Here is a 22,982-nt window from a genome sequence, read left to right as displayed (position 1 = left end):
CAAGAAGGGAGAGGGTTGACATGGTGTGGGGTTGTTAACCAATGTCATAAAACAATATGTGTACTCCTGTTTCATGAGAAACTATTTGTTCTGTAAACCTTCACCTGAAATACAATAAAAATAAAAAATAAAAAAGATTATCTTTTAATACCAGGAAAATCTCTGAGTAGCAAATGCCTCTATTATACTTAAGTTGAAATAAAAGGTAGGGGAGGGGGTCAGAGCCCTTGTCTGTGAGCAGATATCTCAGTGACAGTTGAGTCTGATTTCCTTAAAATGACTAGATTGAAAAATTGGAAAAATAAACTACTGATTCAAAACGTTTTTAGACTTTAAGCTTTTAAATATATCCAAAATGCAGTTAAATATGTTTCTCCCTCACTCTAGAGAACATCTACTGTAAGCAATTTATTCTAATTTTTAGATACATATTTCAAAAACCTTATTCTAATTGAAAATTAAATCTAACAATAGCAGACAAGTAATATTATTGACATTCAGGGTATTACTAAACCTTTCCTTCTTGTCAATTCTTGTTAAAGTATATATTCTGAGTTTTACTTTATCATTCTGACAGTTTCAATGACTGCGTTTTTACCAAATAAATCTATCTTTGTTGGTGCCTGCTGCTAAGTGATTATTTCCCTTGAAATTGTAATTTTGTGGGTTTGAATGATTGAAGGAAAGGTCATTAACAACAGCTACCTTATCATTGTTATTTCCCTAGCATAAGCCAGCTAATTGCTATGATACCTCAGTACTGGAAAAGACAAAAGGAAAAGGGGAGACCCATAATAACAGACCTTTTGCTATATTTGCAACTTGCTGTGCAAATTGATAGTTTTAAAGCATTGGAAAACTAGGAATCTTCCCATTAGCTGTACTTTACTATATAATTATAATATTTTTATCCCTAAAAAAGAAAATAGCAAATTATACGGGCTAATGGCTAGATTTTGTAAGAACAGGTAGAAGAAAAATCAACATAGTTTTATTATTAATATTACTCCAAGAATTTTCACTCTTTAAAATGGGAAAGGAAACTAACATTGACTGTGTCATACGTTATGCTGTGTGCTTTCTGTCCCTTGTGCCTCATTTTGCTCCTCACAACGTTCTCACTTTATAAATGAGTAAACAGACCCAAAGGCATGCAAGCCATAAATGGTGTAGTGCAGATTTGACTTCAAGTCAGCTGACTCCTAAGCCTTTGATGAATAAGACCTTTAAAAAATTTCTACTTTCCCATGTTCCTAATTTTATATTTTGAAGACTCCTCCATCAGTCATTGCTCAGAATACTTATCAAAAGTAAAATGTGCGTGTAAAATATTAACAGTGAATTTGGAAAGCACTGGGATTTTAGGTGTCGAGTTAAGTAGCTGAGCATTCAGTCTATTAAATAGTGATCTCTCTTTGGACTCTTTAAAGGGGGGAAGCTATAGAAGTAAATTGTATTGTCCACTATTTTTCAGGGTAACTCCTGATGAGATTGTATTACATTATATTTTAACAGAATTTTTTTCTTTGTAGGGAATGCTATTTTGTTTGTAGTCAGACCAGCCTAGAAATAACTTTCTTACCAACTTTTGTATCCTGTTTTGTTTTAAAGAATTTCAATTTTATTATAGCAGTTTATCTATAATGTATATTTTGCCCCTATAAAATTTTGCCTTTTGTCCAAGAATTCTAATCTTTTTAAAAACTAAAAAAATAAATAAATAAATAAAAGGTATTTTAGGTGGAAGAAAATATAGCAGAAAAGAAACTTGTAAGAGTGTCCCTCGACTGTGTTAAATGAGTCTGCAAATTGCAATGAACATCTATTAATTTTAAGCATTATGAGATTAAACATTAAGAGAAATTATATAATTTTTAGGAGTTTCAAAAGTAAAATAAATATAACCAGACTCCTATTAAAACTTTTTTTTTTTAGTTATTAAAATGGAAGTCATTTTCCCAAGCAAGCATAGTAAAGTTCCTAGACCCAAGCTCATAAATAACCTGTAGATCAGTTAATTGTTTTAACTTAGAAGGTCAAGAACATAACTGCTATAAATTTAAGAGTGTGGTTGTCCTCACCCCAAATGAATGGGCAGTAAGTCCTTTAAGCCATTAGTTCTGATGGTCACTGGCAGGACTGAGGGCTTGGAGGTGTAAAACGCAGAGGTTCTAGCAGCAGGGAAGGGAGAGTAGGAGATATCCAGTGGAGAAATGAGATTGGTGGCAGGCAGTAAGAAACAAGGTTAAGACTTAGGAATTCTGGGGGAAAATTGCTGCTGGTGATGTTAGAAATAAATCGAGACATTTGAGGTGCCAGGCACTGTTCTGAAAACTTTACAATTATTATTTAATCATCACAGCAGTCTGTGAGGTAGGTGCTATTACTTCATTCCTTTTTCAGACAAGGTAAAAGGTTGAACTGAGAGGTTGGGTTAGTCAGGGTTGCAGCAGAAAGCAGATGGCACACTCAGATTGAGTAATTTAAGGAGAGTTTAATAAAGAGACTCCTTACAAAGTTGTGGGCAGAGTTTAAGAAAATTAACAAGGGATGATGTGGTACTTCAACCCTAAGCCTGAAGGGGCAAGATGGCAAACAGTTATCTGAACCCATAGAGACGCAGCTTCATGGGGAGAGCTGTGTGATAAGCAGTGGCCTTCAGGGGAGGGATATGGCCCACCCACAGAGACAGAGAAGGAAGGGAGCCAGGGGAACAAACATCCCAACCTCACTGTTTCTAGTGTCTGATGCCTCTTTCTGGCCAAACCCACCTGGAAGCTGAAGGGCAACGGAGCCTGTTTTTGTAGTCCAAGTGGTAGCCTCTCAAGGCATAAGTCACAGTGGAGAAGGGTGGAAAATGGACCTGAGGGCCCACTTATGGGTGATAGGGAGGGGAAGCTTTGGCACAGTAATGAGTAGAGGTGGAGACATTTGAGGTGCCAAGCACTGTTCTGAGAACTTTTTTCCATCTCTTCTCTCCATTTTCTTACCATTTGCCCCCAATCCCACTAAACTTTCTGGAACTAGGTAAGAAGCAGGGAAAAAGGTGTGGGTAGGAGCAGTGAAGAGGAAAATTTGAATGTCTAAGAGATATCCCAGGGTTAGAACACCGAGATAGTTGTTCCTTAAGATGTGTAGATTATATAAATTGACTATTTACAGTTTGAAACTGCTTACCTTATTTTTATGCAAATAAGGTGCATGTTATATTTTTTTGCCAACCCTACAAACACCCCCTCCCCCATTTTTGTAAGCACACTATGCTGTGTGTTATATGTGTGGGCACATTATTTGTGAAAAATTATGGTAAATGTCAGAATGAGTGAGGCTTTTTAGGACTAATTTCTCCTGAAAATTGGTAGATGGTCTAGAACTATGACGTCCAATATGGTAGTTGCTAGCTATACGTGGCTACTTAAATTTTAATTCCATTTAAATAAAATATAAAATTCAGTTGCTACCCAGGGTGGAAAGGGGGAGAATACTATCACATTGCAGGGATTGCAGCTAATGACACAAAACAATTTGTGTTTAAATTTTTGAATGAAAACTAATTTGTGCTGTAAACTTTCATCTAAACCATAGCCAAAGCTGTTGCTGTGGAGTTGACTCTGGACTCATAGCAACCCTATAGGACAGAGTAGAATTGCTCCATAGGGTTTCCAAGGAGCGGGTGGTGCATCCAAACTGCTGACCTTTTGGTTAGTAGCCAACTTCTTCACCACTTTGCCACTAGAGCTCCTAACTTTCACCAAAGCACAATAAAAATAAAATGTTATTTGGCTAATGAAAAAAAAAATCAATTGCTCAGTCTCGCTAGCCACATTTCAAGTACTCAGTAGTTAGTGCAGTATTGGGCAGCACAGATAATGAACACTTCCATCACTACAGAAAGTTCTATTGAACAGCACAAGTCTCTACCAGGTCTTATGTTTTGACTGAGAACAAGTGGGTATTGACCAACGTTTGAATCCTGGCTTTAACTCTTAGTAACTGCAGGAAAATAGTTTACTGCTTTAAGCCTTAGTTTTCCCACCTGTAAAATAAAGATAGCAGTATCTACTTTTAAGGTTGTTGTGAAGATTTAATGAGCTATTATATATAAAGTGTTATCATATTTAAAGTATTTATCAGCATACAGTCGGGTGCTCAGTAAACACTAGTTAAGTCTTATTAGTCTCTGTTTGGGTAAGCTTTATGATTTGAGTTATATACATAACTCTTTGCAGATCTCAGAATGTATCCAGGAACATTTCATGAAGTCTAAAGAAAACATCCCTCTAGTTATGCCACTGAATGAACTGTGCCTATCTATATGACCAAAAACTATCTTCAAACTAGTTTTTTTTTTTTTTTTTAAAGCATTCCATTTGCCAAATCTCAGTGCAGCCTTCATAGATTCTTCAGAACTAAATGGGACCTCAAAGATACATATAGTCAAATCTCCTCATTGTACAGATGAGTAAACAGGTCCAGCAAGATGAAGCATAACTAGTGAATGACAGAGTCAGAGCCAGTTAATATTCAGATCACATGACTCCCATTTCACTAAAAGGTACTAAAATTGAGTTTAGATGGTACAAAGTCTTGGGCAAGCATTTTTTAAAAAGGTTTTCATTAATGCAATTAGCCTTTTTCTGACTTACAAACTGTTCAGATTTTCCATAGTGGTTGACTAAAAGGGGAAAAGCAAAGACTTAACATGAGGGCTTTGAACGAGAACAGAACCAAAAACCAAAACTTAAAAATACTTCAGTTTTTACCAGAGTGAAACCAAAACCCAAATCGAAAAAAAATGTTTTTCTGAACCTGAACCGAAATCGAAAACCGTTACTTTTTTCGCTCCGCTATTTCTGGTTCAACGATAATTTTTAAGTTGTAAGCAAGACCATTGAACCGTTTGTGTTTGATTTATACCTGGCATCCATGTGTGCTAAATGCTTCTCAGGCACATGGCTGGTTAGGGCACAGTTCATTGTGACATTGCACAGCTGTAGCTATAGGTGACGACTGCTGTTATGCAAGACGAGTCACAGGCCAGTCAGAGTTCGCCATTTCTGTTCCATGCTTGACTCTCTCGCAGTAACCCGAGCTGTGCCTACCAAAAATGTGAGAAACGCTCGGCGATTGAGAACACTCGCTTATAGTCAGAAATCTGAAAGAGATGGTTAAACTGCATTGAGTTCTGAACAGAGCGTCATGTGAACTAAGACATTTGTCAGGTGAGTGTAAACATTTTAAACATACATTATTCACATTTTTAAGTATGATACTTAAATTCAAGAAATAGAAAATAGCATATAATTTTTTGATGGTTCCATTCTTGTATTCATCCTCAATTTAAATGTGCTGCCACACATTGTACTTATATGTTTAAATTTGGTATTTATCTCACAAATTGAAATGTTAACAAACATCAGCAACCATTGGGAAGAAAATTAATGTTTCAGTTGTGATATTACTGTTATTTCACAGAAGATAACTTGATGGCATCACTGTGAAGTGAGATTTGTCTTCAAAAGGTGCTGGATAAATGTACAAGAACGTTGTAAAGTGGGACTTCGAATGGAAGAAATCGGCAAACCTTGTGAATGTAAAATTGAAGTTATTCCGGTTTTTCTAATATACTGACGATACATGGTTAGAAGCATTTTAATATGTAGTGGCTCTAATTCATTTCTACAAATGTATTTATGCATTCTATTCTCTTTAAGTTATCAAAGTCTAAGACTTGTTTTTACTGTAATGTAATATAGTGAATATAAAATATGCCCTAATATTATATTGTTTCTTATCCCTTGAATTCTAGTATGGTACAAACCAGAGGAAATCCATGTTGAGAATTTTTCAAGTATGAAAAGATTGAAAATAAAAGCACATGTAAAATATGCAACATAGATATGGTTGGAGACCATGCAACGGATTTAGAGAGGCACCTAACGTGTCACAATGTGGATGAATACAGTGCAGTGCAAAGCAAAAAGACAAAGAAATTTGAAGAAAGTGTCAAAAGTGTTCTGAATAAGCAACAAAAGACATTAGACAAGTTTTCCATTCCTGAATACCTTAAGGTGAAATTAGATAAACAATTGTCGATGCATGTGTTAAGTTAGTTACTGTTAATGGTTGTTCATTTGAGTTAATTGAGTATTCAGGATCCCATAAAATTTTAAATCCAATGATTGCTTCAATTGGTCAAAATTTTTCAGTCAATTCAGAGAATATTAGGGAAATGATATCTCACACGTCCTTAAAACTTAGCTCCAAAATTAATAGTAAGTCTAGAAAAATGAATATTCTCTTTGAAAGTGAATGTGGCCAGTAGATTCAGTCGGTCAATTCTAGGATTTAATGCTCAGTTCGCACAAGACAGTAAGACAAATCTGTTGTCACTGGGAAATAAAGAATTCAAAGAAAGACACACAGGCCTGTACATAGAGAACACTGTGTATCAAATTTTAGAGAAGTGCATTGATTTACAGCACATTTATTCTGTAACCACAAATAATGGCTCTAATATAATTAAATTTGTTGATTTGCTCAGAAATAATAGTGAAATCAAATGGCAAATGTCAGGGCAGAATGACAATTTTGAAGACTCTAACTTAGCATACTGTGACTTGCAGACATTAACCATCGTAGAGTGCAGTGAAATAGACAAGGTTTATAAGAAAAGATTGGTATAAAGTGTGCTGCACACACACTTCACTTAGTTATTAAAGACGCAATACAGGATGCTGAGCTGGAGGAATTTTTAGGAGAATGTTGTAAACTTGTTCAAATACTTCGTATTCCAACATTGCCTACCAAATTTTTGGAAAATAAGGAAACCTGTACTAAATTGCCCAACAAAATGGAACAGTATATCTACCATGTTAGAAACCTTACTAGGATGCAAAAATCTCTGCAAAATATTAGCTGAGAATAATATGAAAGAGATCCATATTCATGCCCATTCCAAAGAAAGGTGATCCAATGGAATGCGGAAATTATCGAACAATATCATTAATATCACAAACAAGTAAAATTTTGCTGAAGATAATTCAAAAACGGTTGCAGCAGTACATCGACAGGGAACTACCAGAAATTTAAGCTGGATTCAGGGGAGAAAGTGGAATGAGGGATATCATTGCTGATGTCAGATGGATCTTGGCTGAAAGCAGAGAATACCAGAAAGATGTTTACTTGTGTTTTATTGACTATGCAAAGACATTCGACTGTGTGGATCATAACAAATTATGGATAACATTGCGAAGGATAGGAATTACCGAACCCTAAATTATGGTTATGTGGAAGCTGTACATAGACCAAGAGGCAGTCATTCCAACAGAAGAAGGGGATACTGCATGGTTTAAAATCAGGAAAGGCGTGCACCAGGATTGTATACTTTCACAATAATTGTTCAGTCTGTATCTGAGTAAATAATCTGAGAAGCTGGACTATATGAAGAAGAATTTGGCATCAGGATTGGAGGAAGACTCATTAACAACCTGCGATATGCAGATGATACAACCTTGCTTGCTGAAAGTGAAGAGGACTTGAAGCGCTTACTGACGGAGATCAAAGACTATAGCCTTCAGTATGGATTATATGTCAACATAAAGAAAACAAAAATCCTCACAACTGGACCAGTAAGCAACATCATGATAAATGGAGAAAATATTGAAGTTGTTAAGGATTTCATTTTACTTATCTCCGCAATCAACACCCATGGAAGCAGCAGTCAAGAAATCAAAAGATGCATTGCATTGGGCAAATCTGCTGCAAAAGACCTCTTCCAAAGTGTTCAAAAGCAAAGATGTTACTTTGAGGACTAAAGTATGCCTGACCCAAGCCGTGGTATTTTTAATCACCTCATATACATGCAAAAGCTAGACAGTGAATAAGGAAGATCAAGTAAAAATTCATGCATTTGAATTATGGTGGTAGCGAAGAATGTTGAATACACCATGGACTGCCAGAAGAACAAACAAATCTGTTTTGGAAGAAACACAGCCAGAATGTTCCTTAGAAATGAAGATGGTGAGACTTCATCTCACGTGCTTTGTACATATTAGCAGGAGGGACCAGTCCCTGGAGAAGGATATCGTCTCGGTTCTCTAGTGCTGCTATAACAGAAATACCACAAATGGATGGCTTTGACAAACAAAAATGTTTTCTGTCACAGTTTAGGAGGCTGGAAGTCCGAATTCTGGGTGCCAGCTCCAGGGGAAGGCTTTCTCTCTGTGTTGGCTCTGGGGGAAGGTCCTTGTTATCAATCTTTCCCTGGTCTAGAAGCTTCTCTATGCAGGAACCCTGGGTCCAAAGGACTTGCTCTGCTCCTGGCACTGCTTTATTGGTAGTATGAGTTCCCCCTGTCTCTCTGCCAGCTTCTTTCTTTTATATCTCAAAAGAAATTGACTTAAGACACAACCTAATCTTGTAGATTGAGTCCTGCCTCATTAACATAACTGCCTGTAGTCCTGCCTCATGAACATCATAAAAGTAGGATTTACATAGGAAAATCACATCAGATGACAAAATGGTAGACAATCACACAATACTGGGAATCATGGCCTAGCCAAGTTGACACACATTTTTGGGTGACATAATTCAATCCATAACAGATATCATGCTTGGTAAAGTAGAGGGTCAGTGCAAAAGAGGAAGACCCTCAATAAGATGGTGTCTTAGTCATCTAGTGCTGCTATAACAGACATATCATAAGTGGATGGCTTTTAACAAAGAAAAATTTATCCTCTCACAGTCTAGTAAGGCTACAAGTCCAAGTTTAAGGCATCAGCTCCATAGGAAGGCTTTCTCTCTCTGTCAGCTCTGGCAGAAGGTCCTTGTGATGCATCAGTCTTCCCTTGGTTTGGGAGCATCTCAGTGCAGGAACCTCAGGTCCAAAGGACGTGCTCTCCTCCTGGCACCACTTTCTTGGTTCCCATGTGTCTCTGCTCGCTTCTCTCTTTTATATCTCAAAAGAGATTGGCTTAAGACACTATCCAATCTTGTGTACCTCATCAGTATAACTGCCGCTAATCCATTTTATTACATCATAGTGATTGAATTTACAACACAGAAATCACATCAGATTACAAAATGGTACACAATTATACAATACTGGGAATCATGACCTAGCCAAGTTGACAGACATTTTTAGGGGACACAACTCAATACATGACAGATGGATTGACACAGTGGCTGCAACAATGGGCTCAAACATAGCAACGATTGTGAGGATGGTGCAGGACCCGGCAGTGTTTGTTCTGTTCATAGCGTCGCTGTAAGTCGGATTTGACTCGACAGCATCTAACAACAATGACAAATGAGCATATGTCAGATTAATTTTGGAAACTTGAAAACCTTTAAAGGAAGTTACAGTAAGATTGCAAAGTGAACAATTGATCATGAGTGATGTTTTTGGTATGTGGGTAGAAACTAAGCTAATATTAAGAACTCTTAATAATGCATTTGGAAACACATTGATTGAAAAATTTAATGTCAGGGCAAAAGTTATCTTAAAAATGATAACATATTAGGAGCAGTTTACCTAGATCCTCATTATCAAATTTTAATTAGTTCTGAACTTAAGGTGAAGGCCATATTACATTTAAAAAGCATTTGAGAAATGATAGAAAATCTGAAAAGGAGCAATACTGAAAGTGTAATAAATATTCAGGGAATATTCTCATTTCAAATGATGGTGTTGATGAGATGGAATTATTTCTCAGAATGAAAGAAAAAACAATTAAATTGAGATCAGATAACTGTACTATTAATACTAACTCTATATTAACAAGCCTTGATGGTATACAAAGAGTTGAGAGAAAAAAAAATTCTTAAATCTGGGGAAGAAAACCATTCACAATATCCCCAGTTTTATGAAATTGCTATGGTAGTTTTGGGTGCACCAGCTACTCTGATCAGTGTTGAGAGAGCTTTCTCAGGTTTGAAATTCATCTTGCGAGACAATAGGGATAGCTTAAATGAAAAAATGTTAGAGGACGTTCTTTTGATTAGGCATAATTATGGTTTAGTGCAATGATGTTTTCTAAATGAGCTGTGTAATTGTGTGTGAATTAAATCTATATCTGTAATACAGTGTTTATTTTATGTAATGTGATGGCAATTCTTCAGCTTAGGACTGGGGTGAATATTAAAGTATTAAATATTTTATTGTATTTTATCTTTATGTATTGATGTATTAGGTATGCTCGCACGCTTTGTATTTATAATATTTCATGAATAAATTCATATCCATTTTACATTAACTGTTTTTAGAAGTGAAATGTCACTTACCTAAAAATTAAATATGTTTTCATATTTAATATTTAGGTGAAAGTTTACAGTGCAAATGTTTTTAGGCTGTAGTCCTAAAATACTGTATTGTATACAGTATTTTAGAAGTGTTTCTATCACGATACTGTTTTTAAAGTCACTCAGTGCTGCAGTGAATTCTGTTGTTGTTAGGTGCCATCAAGTCTGTTCTGACTCACAGGGACCCCATGTACAACAGAAAGAACCACTGCCCGGTCCTCCACCATCCTCACAATCGTTGTTATGTTTGAGCCCATTGTTGCAGCCACTGTGTCAGTCCAGCTCATTGAGGGTCTTCCGCTCTTTTGCTGACCCTCTACTTTACCAAGCATGATGTCCTTCTGCAGGGACTGATCCCTCCTGATAACATGTCCAAAGTATGTGAGACAAAGCTGTGCCATCCTTGCCTCTGAGGAGCATTCTGGCTGTACTTCCTCCAAGGTGAATTTGTTCGTTCTTCTGGCAATCCATAGTATATTCAGTGTTCTTCACCAACATCATAATTCAAAGGTGTCAATTCTTCTTCTGTCTTCCTTATTCATTGCCCAGCTTTCGCATGCATATGAGGTGATTGAAAACACCATGGCTTGGGTCAGGCGCACTTTAGTGTTTAAAGTGACATCTTTGCTTTTGAACACTTTAAAGAGGTCTTTTGCAGCAGCTTTTCCCAATGCAAGATGTCATTTGATTTCTTGACTGCTGCTTCCATGGGTGTTGCCTTAGATCCAGGTTAAATTAAATCTTTGACAGCTTCAGTGTTTTCTCCATTTATCATGATACAGCTTATTGGTCCAGCTGTGAGGATTTTTGTTTTCTTTATGTTGAGGTGTAATCCATACTGAAGGCTGTAGTCCTTGATCTTCATCAGTAAGTGCTTGAAGTCCTCTTCACTTTCAGCAAGCAGGGAATTCTAGTATATTTAAGAAATAGAATTTTAAAAATAATATATTTTACATCATGTTTTTCTTTGTACTGAAATTTCTTTTAGTTTTATTGTGCTTTAGGTGGAAGTTTAGGAGCCCTGGTGGCTTAGTGGTTAAGAGCTAGGCTGCTAACCAAAACACTGGCAGTTCGAATCCACCAGCCGCTCCTTGGAAACCCTATGTGGCAGTTCTGTTCTGTCCTATAGGGTCACTATGAGTCGGAATCAACTCGACGTCAGTGAGTTTTCTGGGGGGTGCGGGGGGGTTTAGGTGAAAGTTTACAGTGCAAATTAGTTTCTCATTCAAAAATTTATCCGGAAATTGTTTTGTGACATTAGTTGGAATCACTGCGTCGTGTCAGCACTTTCCCTCCTTTCCCTTTACACCCAAGCTCCCCATGTCCATTTGTCCGGTTTTCCTGTCCCTTCCTACCTTCTCGTCTTTGCTTTTGGGCAAGTGTTGCCCATTTGGTCTCATGTATTTGATTAAACTAAGAAGCATGTTCCTCATGTGCATTATTATTTGTTTTATAGGCCTGTCTTATCTTTGGCTGAATGGTGGATTTTGGGAGTGGCTTCAGTTCTCAGTTAGCAGAGTGTCCAGGAGTCATAGTCTCAAGGGTTCCTCCAGTCTCTGTCAGACTAGCTAAGTCTGGTCTTCTTTTGTGAATTTCAATTTTGTTCTACATTTTTCTCCTGCTCTGTCCAGGTCCCTCTATTGTGATCCTTGTCAGTTGGTGGTGGTAGCCAGGCACCATCTAGTTCTTCTGAGCTCAGGCTGGTGGAGGCTGTGGTTCATGTGGTCCATTAGTTCTTTGGACTAATATTTTCCTTGCATCTTTGGTTTTCTTCTTCTCCTTTGCTCTGGATGGGATGGGACCAATAGATGTATCTTAGATGGCTGCTAACAAGCTTTTGAGATCTCAGATGCTAGTCACTAAAGTAGGCTGTAGAACATTTTCTTTATGAAGTATGTTATGCAAGTTGACCTAGATGTCCCCCGAAACCACAGTCCCAGCCCTCAGCCCCAGTAACTTGGTCCCTCAAGGTGTTTGGATGTATCTAGGAAGCTACCATGATTTTGCCTTGGTCAGGTTGTGCTGACTTCCCCTATGTTGTGTGTTGTCCTTCTCTTCACCAAAGTTAACACATGTCTACTGTCTAGTTAGTGATTTCCCCTCCCTCGTAACCATCAAAGATTGTTTTTTTTTCTGTGTGTAAACTTTTTCTTGGGTTTTTAGAATAGTGATCTCATATAATATTTCTCCTTTTGTGATAGCATAATGCCCTCCAGATTCATCCATGTTGTAAGATGTTTCACGGATTCATCATTGTTCCTTATCGTTTTGTAGTATTCCGTTGTGCGTATGTACCATAATTGGTTTATCCATTCATCTGTTGACAGACACTTAAGATGTTTTCATCTTTTTGCTATTGTGAATAATGCCACAATGAACATGGGTGTGCATATGTCCATTCGTGTGACGGCTCTTAATTCTCTTGGATATATTCCTAGGAATGGGATTGCTGAATTGCATGGTACTTCTATTGCTAGCTTTTTAAGGAAGCCCCAAGGAGCCTTGGTGGCACAGTGGTTAAAGCGATTGACTGCTAACTGAAAGGTTGACAGTTTAAAACCATCAGTGGCTCCTCGGGAGAAAGATGTCACAATCTGCTTCCATAGAGATTTACAGCCTAAGAAACCCTATAGTGTTGCTATGAGTCGGAATCAACTCTATGGCAGTAGGTTTTGTTTTTGCCAAGGAGGCCCCATAACCTTTTCCATAGTGATTGTACCGTTTTACACTCCCACCAGCAGTGCATAAGAGTTCCGATCTCCCTGCAACCTCTCCAACATTTGTTATTTTCTGTTGTTTTTATTAGTGCCAGTAATATTGGGGTGAGATAGTATCTCGTTGTAATTTTGATTTGCATTTCTTTAATGGCTAATGATCTCAAGCATTTCTTCATGTGTCTGTTAGCTGCCTGAATGTTTTCTTTGGTGAAGTGTCTGTTCATATCCTTTGCACGTTTTTTAATTGGGTTATTTGTCTTTTTGTTGTTGAGGTGTTGAAGTATCTTATAGATTTTGGAGATTAGACCCTTGTTAGATATGTTGTAGCCAAAAATTTTTTCCCAGGCTGTAGGTTCTCTTTTTACTCTTTTGATGAAGTCTTGTGATGAGCATAAGTGTTTAATTTTTAGGAGCTCCCAGTTACCTAGTTTGTCTTCTGGTGTTTGTGCATTGTTAGTTATGGTTTACATTGTATTTATGCCGTGTGTTAGGGCCCCTAGCGTTGTCCCTATTTTTTCTTCCATTATCTTTTTCGTTTTAGGTTCTGCACTTAGGTCTTTGAATCCATTTTGAGTTAGTTTTTGTGTATGGAGTGAGGTATGGGTCCTGTTTCATTTTTTTTTACAGATGATCATCCAGTTTTGCCACCACCATTTGTTAAAAAGACTGTCTTTTCCCCCATTTAATGGACTTTAGTTCTTTTTCAAAGATCAGCTGACCATAAATAGGTGGATGGATTAGTGTCTGGGTTCTCGATTCTGTTCCACTGGTCTGTGTGTCTGTCTTTGTACCATACCAGGCTGTTTTGACTACCATGGCTGTATAGTAGGTTATGAGATCAGGTAGTGTGAGGCCGCCTGCTTTTTTCTTTTTCTTTGGTAATGCTTTGCTTATCCAGGGTCTCTTTTCTTTCCATATAAAGTTGGTGATTAGTTTTTTCATCTCATTAAAGAATTCTGTTAGTATTTGGATTGGGATTGCACTATATCTGTAGATCACTTTAGGTAGAATAGACATGTTCACAATGTTGAGTCTTCCTATTCATGAGCATGGTATGTTTTTCCATTTATGTAGATCTCTTTTGGTTTCTTGCAATAGTGTTTTGTAGTTTTCTTTGTATGTGTCTTTCACGTCCCTGGTTAGATTTTATTCCTAAGTATTTTATCTTTTTAGAGGCTACATTGAAATGTCTGGAGACATTGATTAAAACTGAATATCATTGTCACTTTAGATTTAATTGTTAATGAATGTGTAGAAAGACTTTAATATTGCTACTTTCAAAACAAATTACAAAATCTTGGAATGAATAAATTCGAGTTATATAAAAATGCAATGTTATTTGCAATATAAGGAACAAATTTGGTAGCCATATTTTTTCAGATGAAATTGCTCCCGGTTATCCATTTGCAGGACATAAATTTGAGATCAAAGAGTGAAAAAACAGGTTCAGACTGGTTCAGTCATGGATGACAAAGCAAAACCAGAATGGAACCAAATTTTTAAAATTTAGGTGAACTGGAACGGAAAAAATTACTGTTTGAAGCACTGCTTGATACTGCTTAGTTAGGACAGTGATTGCTTTTATAATGAACTGCTTGAGTTGTCACTGTAAGATCTCAATTTTTCTGTATAATTTAACTTAACTACATTATATCATTATGTTATTAGAAGAGAGTTGATTGTTTTTAAAGATTTGTGAAAGTTACAGTATTAAAACATTACTAAAATTGAAAAATTATTGAAATATTGCATTACATGTGGTTTTATACTCCTATTCTGCTAAATGCATTGCCATCTTATAGGTTCCTACGATATAGCAGTACTCCACTTTCTGTAAATTGCCAGAGATTCAGTGTTATCTAATGTAAACATTTTTTTTTTTAATTGTACTTTAGGTGAAAGTTTAGAGCTCAAGTTAATTTTTCATTAAAAAATTTATACACATATTGCTTTGTGACATTGGTTACAATCCCAACAATGTGACAGCACACTCCCCCTTTCCACACCGAGTTCCCTGTGTCCATTCCACCAGTTCCTGTCCCTTCCTGCCTTCTCATCATGCTTTTGGAGAGGAGCTGCCCTTTGGTCTCATATATGTGATTGAACAAAGAAGCACATTCCTCACGTGTATTACTTTTTGTTTTATAGTCCTGTCTAATCTTTGTCTGAGGAGTGGACTTCGGGAATGGTTTCGGTTCTGGGTAAACAGAGTGTCTGGGGGGGGCCATCATTTCAGGGGTTCCTCCAGTCTCTGTCAGACCATTAAGCCTGGTCTTTTTATGTGAATTTGAATTCTGTTCTACATTTTTCTCCTACTCTGTCTGGGACTGTCTGTTGTGTTCCTTGTCAGGGCGATCATTGGTGGTAGCTGGGCACCATCCTGTTCTGGTCCCAGGCTGGTGGAATCTCTGGTTCATTTGGTCCTTTAGTCCTTTGGGCTAGTATTTTCCTTGTATCTTTAGTTTTCTTCATTCTCCTTTGCTCCAAGTGGGATGGGACCAATAGATGTATCTTAGATGGCTGCTCACAAGCTTTTAAGACCCTAGACACTACTCACCAAAATGGGATCTAGAACATTTTCTTTATAAACTGTTATGCCAATTGACCTAGATGTCCCCGAATGGTCCCCAGGCCCCAGCCCGAGCTATTCTGTCCCTTAAAGTGTTTGGATGTTGTCAGGAAACTTCTTAGCTTTTGTTTTGGTCCAGTTGTGCCAACTTCCCCTGTACTGTATGTTGTCCTTCCCTTCACCAAAGTTGACTCTTATGTCTACTATCTAGATTTCCCCTCCCTCTTCTTCCCCATCCTTGTAACCATCGAAGAATGCTTTCTTCTGTCTTTAAACCTTTTATAGAGTTCTTATAATAGTGGTCTCATACAATATTTGTCCTTTTGTGACTGACTTATTTCACTCAGCATAATGCCCTCCAGATTCATCCATGCTGAGATGTTTCGCAGATTCATCATTGTTCTTTACTGTTGCATAGTATTCCATTGTGTGTATGTACAATAATTTATTTATCCGTTAACGGGCATTTAGGTTGTTTTCATCTTTTTGCTATTGTGAATAGTGCTGCAATGAACAGGTGTATGCGTATATCTATTCGTGTGATGGCTCTTGTTTCTCTCAGGTATATTCCTAGGAGTGGGAATGCTGGATCGTATGGTGTTTCTATTTCTCGCTTTTTAAGGAAGCACCATATTGTTTTCCAAAGTGGTTGTACTGTTTTACATTCCTACCTGCAATCTCCCCACAACCTCTCCAACATTTGTTATTTTGTGTTTTTTGGATTAGTGCCAGTCTTGTTGGGGTGAGATATTATCTCATTGTAGTTTTGATTTCCATTTCTCTAACGGCTAATGATTGCGAGCATTTCCTCATGTGTCTGTTAGCCACCAGAATGTCTTCTTTGGTGAAGTGTCTGTTCATATCCTTTGCCCATTTTTTAATTGGATTATTTGTCTTTTTGTTGTTGAGGTTTTACAGTGTCTTGTAGATTTTAGAGATTAGACCCTTATCGGATATGTCATAATGTAAACTCTTAATAGAAATATTTTTAGATTTACTAAACCATTTTATTCTTCAACAAAACAACGAGGTATTATTCCTCTTTTGCAGTGCGAGTAAAAATACTTTCTCTAAAATATACTCTAAATTCACCACCCAGCCAAAAGAATAAAACAGATTAATAGAGAAAAGATATTAGCATAAGCAAATTATCATATAACTCTATTAGCAATTGATAGGGACCTTTGTGATTGTTGTGTGCTGTTGAGTCAATTCTGACTCATAGGGACCCTATAGGACAGCGTACAACTGCCCCATAGGGTTTCCTAGGCTTAATCTTCATGGGAAAGGAGCCCTGGTGCCAAAGTGGTTAAGCATTTGGCTGCTAACCGAAAGGTCTACAGTTTGAACCAACTAGCCACTCCTTGGGATAAAGATGTGGCAGTCTGCTTCTGTAAAGATTTACAGGCTGGGAAACCCTGTTGGGCAGTTCTACAGGGTCACTATGAGTCAGAATCTTACTTGACTGCCACAGGTTTGGTTTTTTGTTTTTTGTTTTTTTTTTAATCTTTATGGGAGCAGATCACCAGGTCTTTTTTTCTCGAGGAAGTGCTTGTGGGATTGAACTGCGGACCTTTCGGTTAGCAGCTGAGCACTTAACCATTGTGCCACAAGGGCTCCTTACCTTTGTGATTATGTGAGTTTTCAAATTTTTCACCTTGGTGAATATAAACATCTAGTGTTAATAAAGCTTGATGAACCAACTTAAACAATTAAGAGTGATTCAGAAATGACTGGCTTTTCAGCTTTGCAAAAGTTATTTTTTCATCTCTGTTAGTGTGTAAGCATACATAAAATTTTTAAATTACATGCATTTGGAGCCTACTTGCCCCAGACTTAGAATTTTAACCATATAAAAATCAAATGGCAAATCTGTATGCAGTATGGGTATCACATTTGTCCTGTACTACATTTTAGCAAACCCTTATTGACATGTATTAGCAGTAATCATCCTTTTTATCCATTGAATATATGTAGGTATTAATTCCCCAAAGACTTCCCTCCCACCAGCCTGTTCCACCTACTATTTTCTGCTAGTGTTTCATTATCCCCAGGCTACCTACTCTGCTTGCCAGGGTCTGCCTCAGGGCCATTCCCACCATACACCCCCTCTTTTTTTGCAGGGGGGAGGGGTACTAACTCATTTGGATCCTCTCCTGAAATTATAAACGTAGTTTCCTCTTCCCAACTTAATTTTTAGTTTTTCTTGATTCTGAGTAAGAGTTAACCCCAATCCTGGGTCAGGCTACCTGGAATGGTACACACTTGTTGCCGTGGAGCCAGCCCATATCAAAGAACAGAAATTAGGGATCACGAGGGGTTGTCCATGGGGTCGCCATAAGTCAGGGGCTGACTTGATGGCAGCTAACAGCATCATATGTATTATGACAATTTTTGATACTCTTTGCATAATAAAAAATTAGCTAAACTTGAACTTTTGGAAGTTACAGCCACAGAGTAAGCCATTTTTAAAGAATATGACTGGTAACCATATTGATAAGCTATTGTCATACCATACACATTATGTGGTGTGTGTGTGTCCATCCAAGTACCTACCTCCTAGCTTAAGAAATAGCATATTATCAGTACTTTAGAAGCCCTGTCTGTGTCCCTTTCTAATTGCTTCCTCTCCTTCCCCTGCTTTGTTGTTAGCTGCCATCAAGACTCCCTTACACATAACAAATCCACACACAACAGAACGAAACTTGTGATCCATAGGGTTTCCATTGGCTGATTTTTGGAAGCAGATCACCAGATCTTTCTTCCTAGTCCATTTTAGTCTGAAGATCCTGTTCAGCATCATAAAAAAAAAAAAAATCCCGTTGCTGTTGAGTCGATCCTGACTCCTAGCGACCCCGTAGCGTTTCTGAGGCTATAAATCTCTACAGAAGCAGACTACCACATCTTTCTCCCTAGTAGCCGCTGGTGGCTTTGAACCACTGACCTTTTGGTTGGCAGTTGATCACTTTAACCACGGCACCAAGAATTCTACCACTGAACCACCAATGTCCCTGCTCTCCTACTTAGGTAATCATTACCCTGTATTATGTGTTAATGACTCCATTGCCTTTCTTTATAGTTTATCACCTACATATGTATCCCTGAAAAATAAGTCTTGCTTAGGGGGCTTAGGGTGACTGCACACTGATGGTGATAAAACAATTTGGAAAGGGGTAGGGAGAATGGTTATACAATTTGAAGAATGTAAACAATGTCACTGAATTGTACACGTAGAATTTGTTGAAATGATGTATCCTTTGGTGTGTATATTTTCACAAAAAAATTAAATTAAAAAAATTTGAAGCTCTGGGTCACCTGAGTTTTGCAGATACCCTCAAGGAAATCCTGGCTTTGGAGCTTACTTCCCTCCCAGGGAGTCTCACTCTCGTTTCTTTTATGGCCTCTGTAAAACCTTACATTCTTTTCTTGCCAGCTCAGTGATTTATTTTGAAATACTTTTAAAAAAATAATTTATTCAGCATTTTAATTGTTTGCACAGGAAGGATTGTATATCATACTGGCAACAAGGGAATTCATTGTACTTCTTCTCTATTGTTTTTGTTTTCAGTAATTTAAACTTTAAAAAGGCAGGGGGATATACTGGGCTTTTATTTTTCCTAAAGAACTAATCATCAGACATGTATAACAATAAATCTCTATGTTTATCTCAACAGATACACTCCCACACACACATACCTGCATAGAAGTGGATCTAAAACCAAACCAAACCCGTTGCTGTAGAGTCAATTCCAACTCATAGCGACCTTTAGGACAGAGTAGAACTGCCCCATGGGGCTTCCAAGGAGCAGCTGGTGGATTTGAACTGCTGGCCTTTTGGTTAGCAGCCAAGCTGTTAACCATCAGGGCTCCAGAAATGGGTGTAGCAGGTATTAGTTGTGAGTATTTCTGAGTGTTTTTTGTTAGTTGCTTGATTTTATTTTCCATAATGAGGATATATTGTTTTTGTAATAAAAGCAAACAATACAATTCTGATGGAAAAAATATATTGTGGATAAAATATATTTGAACCAACAACACACAGCATATAAACAGATAACTATCGTAATACCTCTTGCATATGGTGATTTAATTGATTAAGATGTTTGGGGTATAGAAATTTTCTGGACAAACTGAAGCCATGTCCCTCTCAGCACTAGATTCTACTTTCTTTCAGCCGTTTTAGTAGGCACTCTCTAATATACATTGGTCGCCATGAGTCAGAATCGACTCAATGGCAGTGGGTTTGGTTTTGGTACTATACACTGGACATTTCCCCACCTTGTTCTTGCAGCCCTCAGAGGCTTGCAGCCTGTTCTGATGGACTACATGGCCCTATACTGAGTAGCCCCAGATTACTAAGTAATGTAGTAAATTCATTTTCTATGCATTAAAAGCATAAAATATGTTTATAATAGTTATTTTCTTTCTCCATACCCTCTCACTATGGTAGATTTTCTTAAAATTCCTTAAATTGGCCTCTTAATAGAGAAGTCAGGTAGAACAGTCACTTGATAAAATAATGCATATTTTTAAAATATTATCTTCTTTTTAAGGACAAGGAACATCCAAGATACTTGATCCCAGAGCTTTGCAAACAGTTTTACCATCTCGGCTGGGTCACTGGGACTGGAGGAGGAATTAGCTTGAAACACGGGTAAGTTTCCAGCTGACTTTGTTTCTGAGAATTCTCCATATGAGTAGACCATGGGGAGCCTAACATGTATCATGTCCCAAGAATAACCGATGATCAGTTTTATGTGATACTCAAGTATTTAGTTTCTAAAGGGAAAAATGAATATTTGCATAACTGAATGAAACAAGCATGCAAAAGTTGCAGATATAATACCAAAAGATTTAAGAACCACTATTTCTAATCAGAATAACTCAGTCCTCAGTCTTTCGAGTACCCAAGTTAAATAACATGCTGCTAAATATGTTCATATGTTTGGAATTATTAAAGGATCCCCTCTAGGTAGACAAGATTTGTTTCAAAGGTTCAGATACATATTTAATATGCATATTTAAATATAGATTTGTTGTTGTTAGTTGCTGTCAAGTCGATTCCGACTCATGGCTACCCCATGTGTGCAGAGTAGAACTATTCCATAGGGTTTTGAAGTCTGACCTTTTAGAAGCAGATTGCCAGACCTGTCTTCCAAGGCGCCCCTGAGTGAGTTCAAACTACTAACCTTTCAGCTAGTAGTCAAGTGCTTAATTGTTTGTGTCATCCAAGGACTCCTAAATATAGATTCCAAACCCATTGCTGTCGAGTCAATTCCAACTCATAGGGACCTAATCGGACAGAGTAGAACTGCCCAGAGGGTTTCCAGGAAGTGGCTGGTGTATTTGAACTGCCGACCTTTTGGTTAGCAGCCAAACTCTTAATGACTGTGCCACCAGAGCTCCTAAGTATAGATCACTAACCATTAAACATCCTTAAAATTATGTTTATTGAGTCAAAAGAAAGGCAGTGTGTCTTTCCAATCAGGACATGTATCATTATTAATGGACATAGCAGCTGTTGGTCTATAGTTCTCTGAGGCCAAAACAAGAGGTACTGGACTTAAATCATAACAGAAAGAATGAATAGTATGTAAGTGTTCATTAGATTTAATCAGTGTCTTCCAAAAAGATGAAGAAATAAGTAACTTACTAGCAATGAAAATATTGGCACATTAATAAAAGTTGTGGAATCTCATTCTTTCAGGTTTTCTGGAAGAGGATTAATGTTTTTCCTCCTGAAATATTTTAGGAATATTATTGTCTAGAGGCTGAGTGTTAAACGGGGTGACTGCTGATTTATTTCCTTAATTCTGATTCACTCTTTCACAAAATTGGATTACTAAAATATTTATATGCTATTGAGTGTATATAGTAATGCCCCCCAAGGAAGCTGTGTTTGCATGGTAAGGAATGGAATGTATAATCAGAATATTTTGAACAAATGGGATTTTATGGCATACCATGAGATGATGCCATTGTAATTTCATCTGGTTCAAATTACCACGTAACTCAGACAATATTAATTGAACAGTGGGAGATGACAAGGAGGGCCTTAGTCAACAGCTAGCACAGTTGTGGATGTAGGAATGCACGCAGAGTCTAGTAAGGTCACCTTCCACATGTTACATCAGTAAATCCATCCCTGCCTCCTGTTTTACCATCAATCTAGTGCTCATGTGTCATTTCAGTATCGTGCAGTCTTTCAGATCATTTTGCCAAACTTTCTAGTTGGTCTGTATACAGCAAAGCCCTGTGATAAGGGTATTTGTTGTTGTTGCTGCTGCTGCGGCCATTTCATTTATCCATTTAGGAGTTGAGTCCCAATAATTCTAAGTGATCTGATTTCCCAGCAGTATTATTTATATTAAATCATTATCTTAAATGCTACCTTTAGTTAATGACTTTTTATTTGCAAGTGCTATAACAGTTTGTTTATATACAACATAGAGCTTTCTACCAAACTAAGCTAAGATAAAACCATTTCTAACTGGCTCTTGGGGGGAAAAAAAACAGTAAAGTAAAAAATAGGAGAATGCAGATAAAGGGTCATTGAAAATCTCGAGGGAATTTTTTTGATCAAAAAGATGTGAAAAACTATGTTCTTTCTAGCAGAATGTTACTAGTCCCTGCACTGTGATTGTGTGTGGCTACCATAAACCACTCACTGGAGCACCTTTTAAAATTCAATGGCTTTTATAGCATTAAAATCAATTTATGGGAAAATTGCATCATATATGTAAAATGCTTTTTCCTTAGTCAGACTCTTAATGGGCCACCGGTGGCAAGAGCCAGTTTTATGGCACTGCACTTGGAATCTTATCAAATGGGCATTTTGTGGTAAAATCTTTAATTTTTCTCCTGATATTTAAGTGACTTCATAAGCCCACGTGACTAGTATCAGCAATATTATCCACGTGCTGTTAGTGGAAGTGTGGTTTTCTTTGTTTGATGCTTAAAAAAAAAAAAAAAAACCAGACCTGTTGCCATCGAGTCAATTCCAGACCACAGCAACTCTACAGGACAGAATAGAACTGCCCCATTTGGTGTCTAAGCAGTGGCTGGTGGATTCGAACTACAGACTTTTCGTTAGCAGCCATAGCTCTTTTTTTTTTTAATTGAGCTTTAGGTGAAAGTTTACAGCTCAAGTTAATTTCTCGTTCAAAAATTTATACATACATTGTTTTGTGACATTACTTGCAATCCTCACAATGTGACAGCACACTCCCCCTTTCCACTCCAGGTTCCCTGTGTCCATTCAACCAGTTCCTGTCCCTTCCTGCCTTCTCATCCTGCCTCAGGACAGGAGACACCCATTTGGTCTTGTGTATCTGATTGAACTAAGACGCACACTCCTTACGTGTGTTATTTTTTATTTTATAGTCCTATGTAAT

At 37.4% G+C, this 22,982-nt stretch overlaps 1 protein-coding gene across 3 annotated transcripts in view; it reads left to right on the top strand.

The window, feature by feature from the left end:
• Positions 1-22,982, top strand: part of APIP (APAF1 interacting protein) — a 46,648-nt gene that overhangs the window by 7,116 nt on the left and 16,550 nt on the right. The window contains exons 2-5 of one of the 3 annotated variants that reach the window (XM_023738282.1): positions 5,084-5,222; positions 5,476-5,640; positions 5,810-6,071; positions 20,142-20,242. In XM_023738282.1, the coding sequence (XP_023594050.1) occupies positions 5,901-6,071; positions 20,142-20,242 (272 nt within the window). In that variant the 5' untranslated portion in view covers positions 5,084-5,222; positions 5,476-5,640; positions 5,810-5,900. Of the gene's footprint in view, positions 1-4,934; positions 5,223-5,475; positions 5,641-5,809; positions 6,072-20,141; positions 20,243-22,982 lie in introns of those variants that run through there. The other 2 variants (XM_023738288.1, XM_023738283.1) reach the window with 2 other exon arrangements.

Source organism: Trichechus manatus, unplaced genomic scaffold (assembly GCF_000243295.1).
Source record: "Trichechus manatus latirostris isolate Lorelei unplaced genomic scaffold, TriManLat1.0 scaffold00006, whole genome shotgun sequence".
Taxonomy (NCBI): domain Eukaryota; kingdom Metazoa; phylum Chordata; class Mammalia; order Sirenia; family Trichechidae; genus Trichechus; species Trichechus manatus.
Note: the sequence above shows the minus strand (reverse complement) of the source record. Positions and strands in the feature narration are given on the sequence as shown.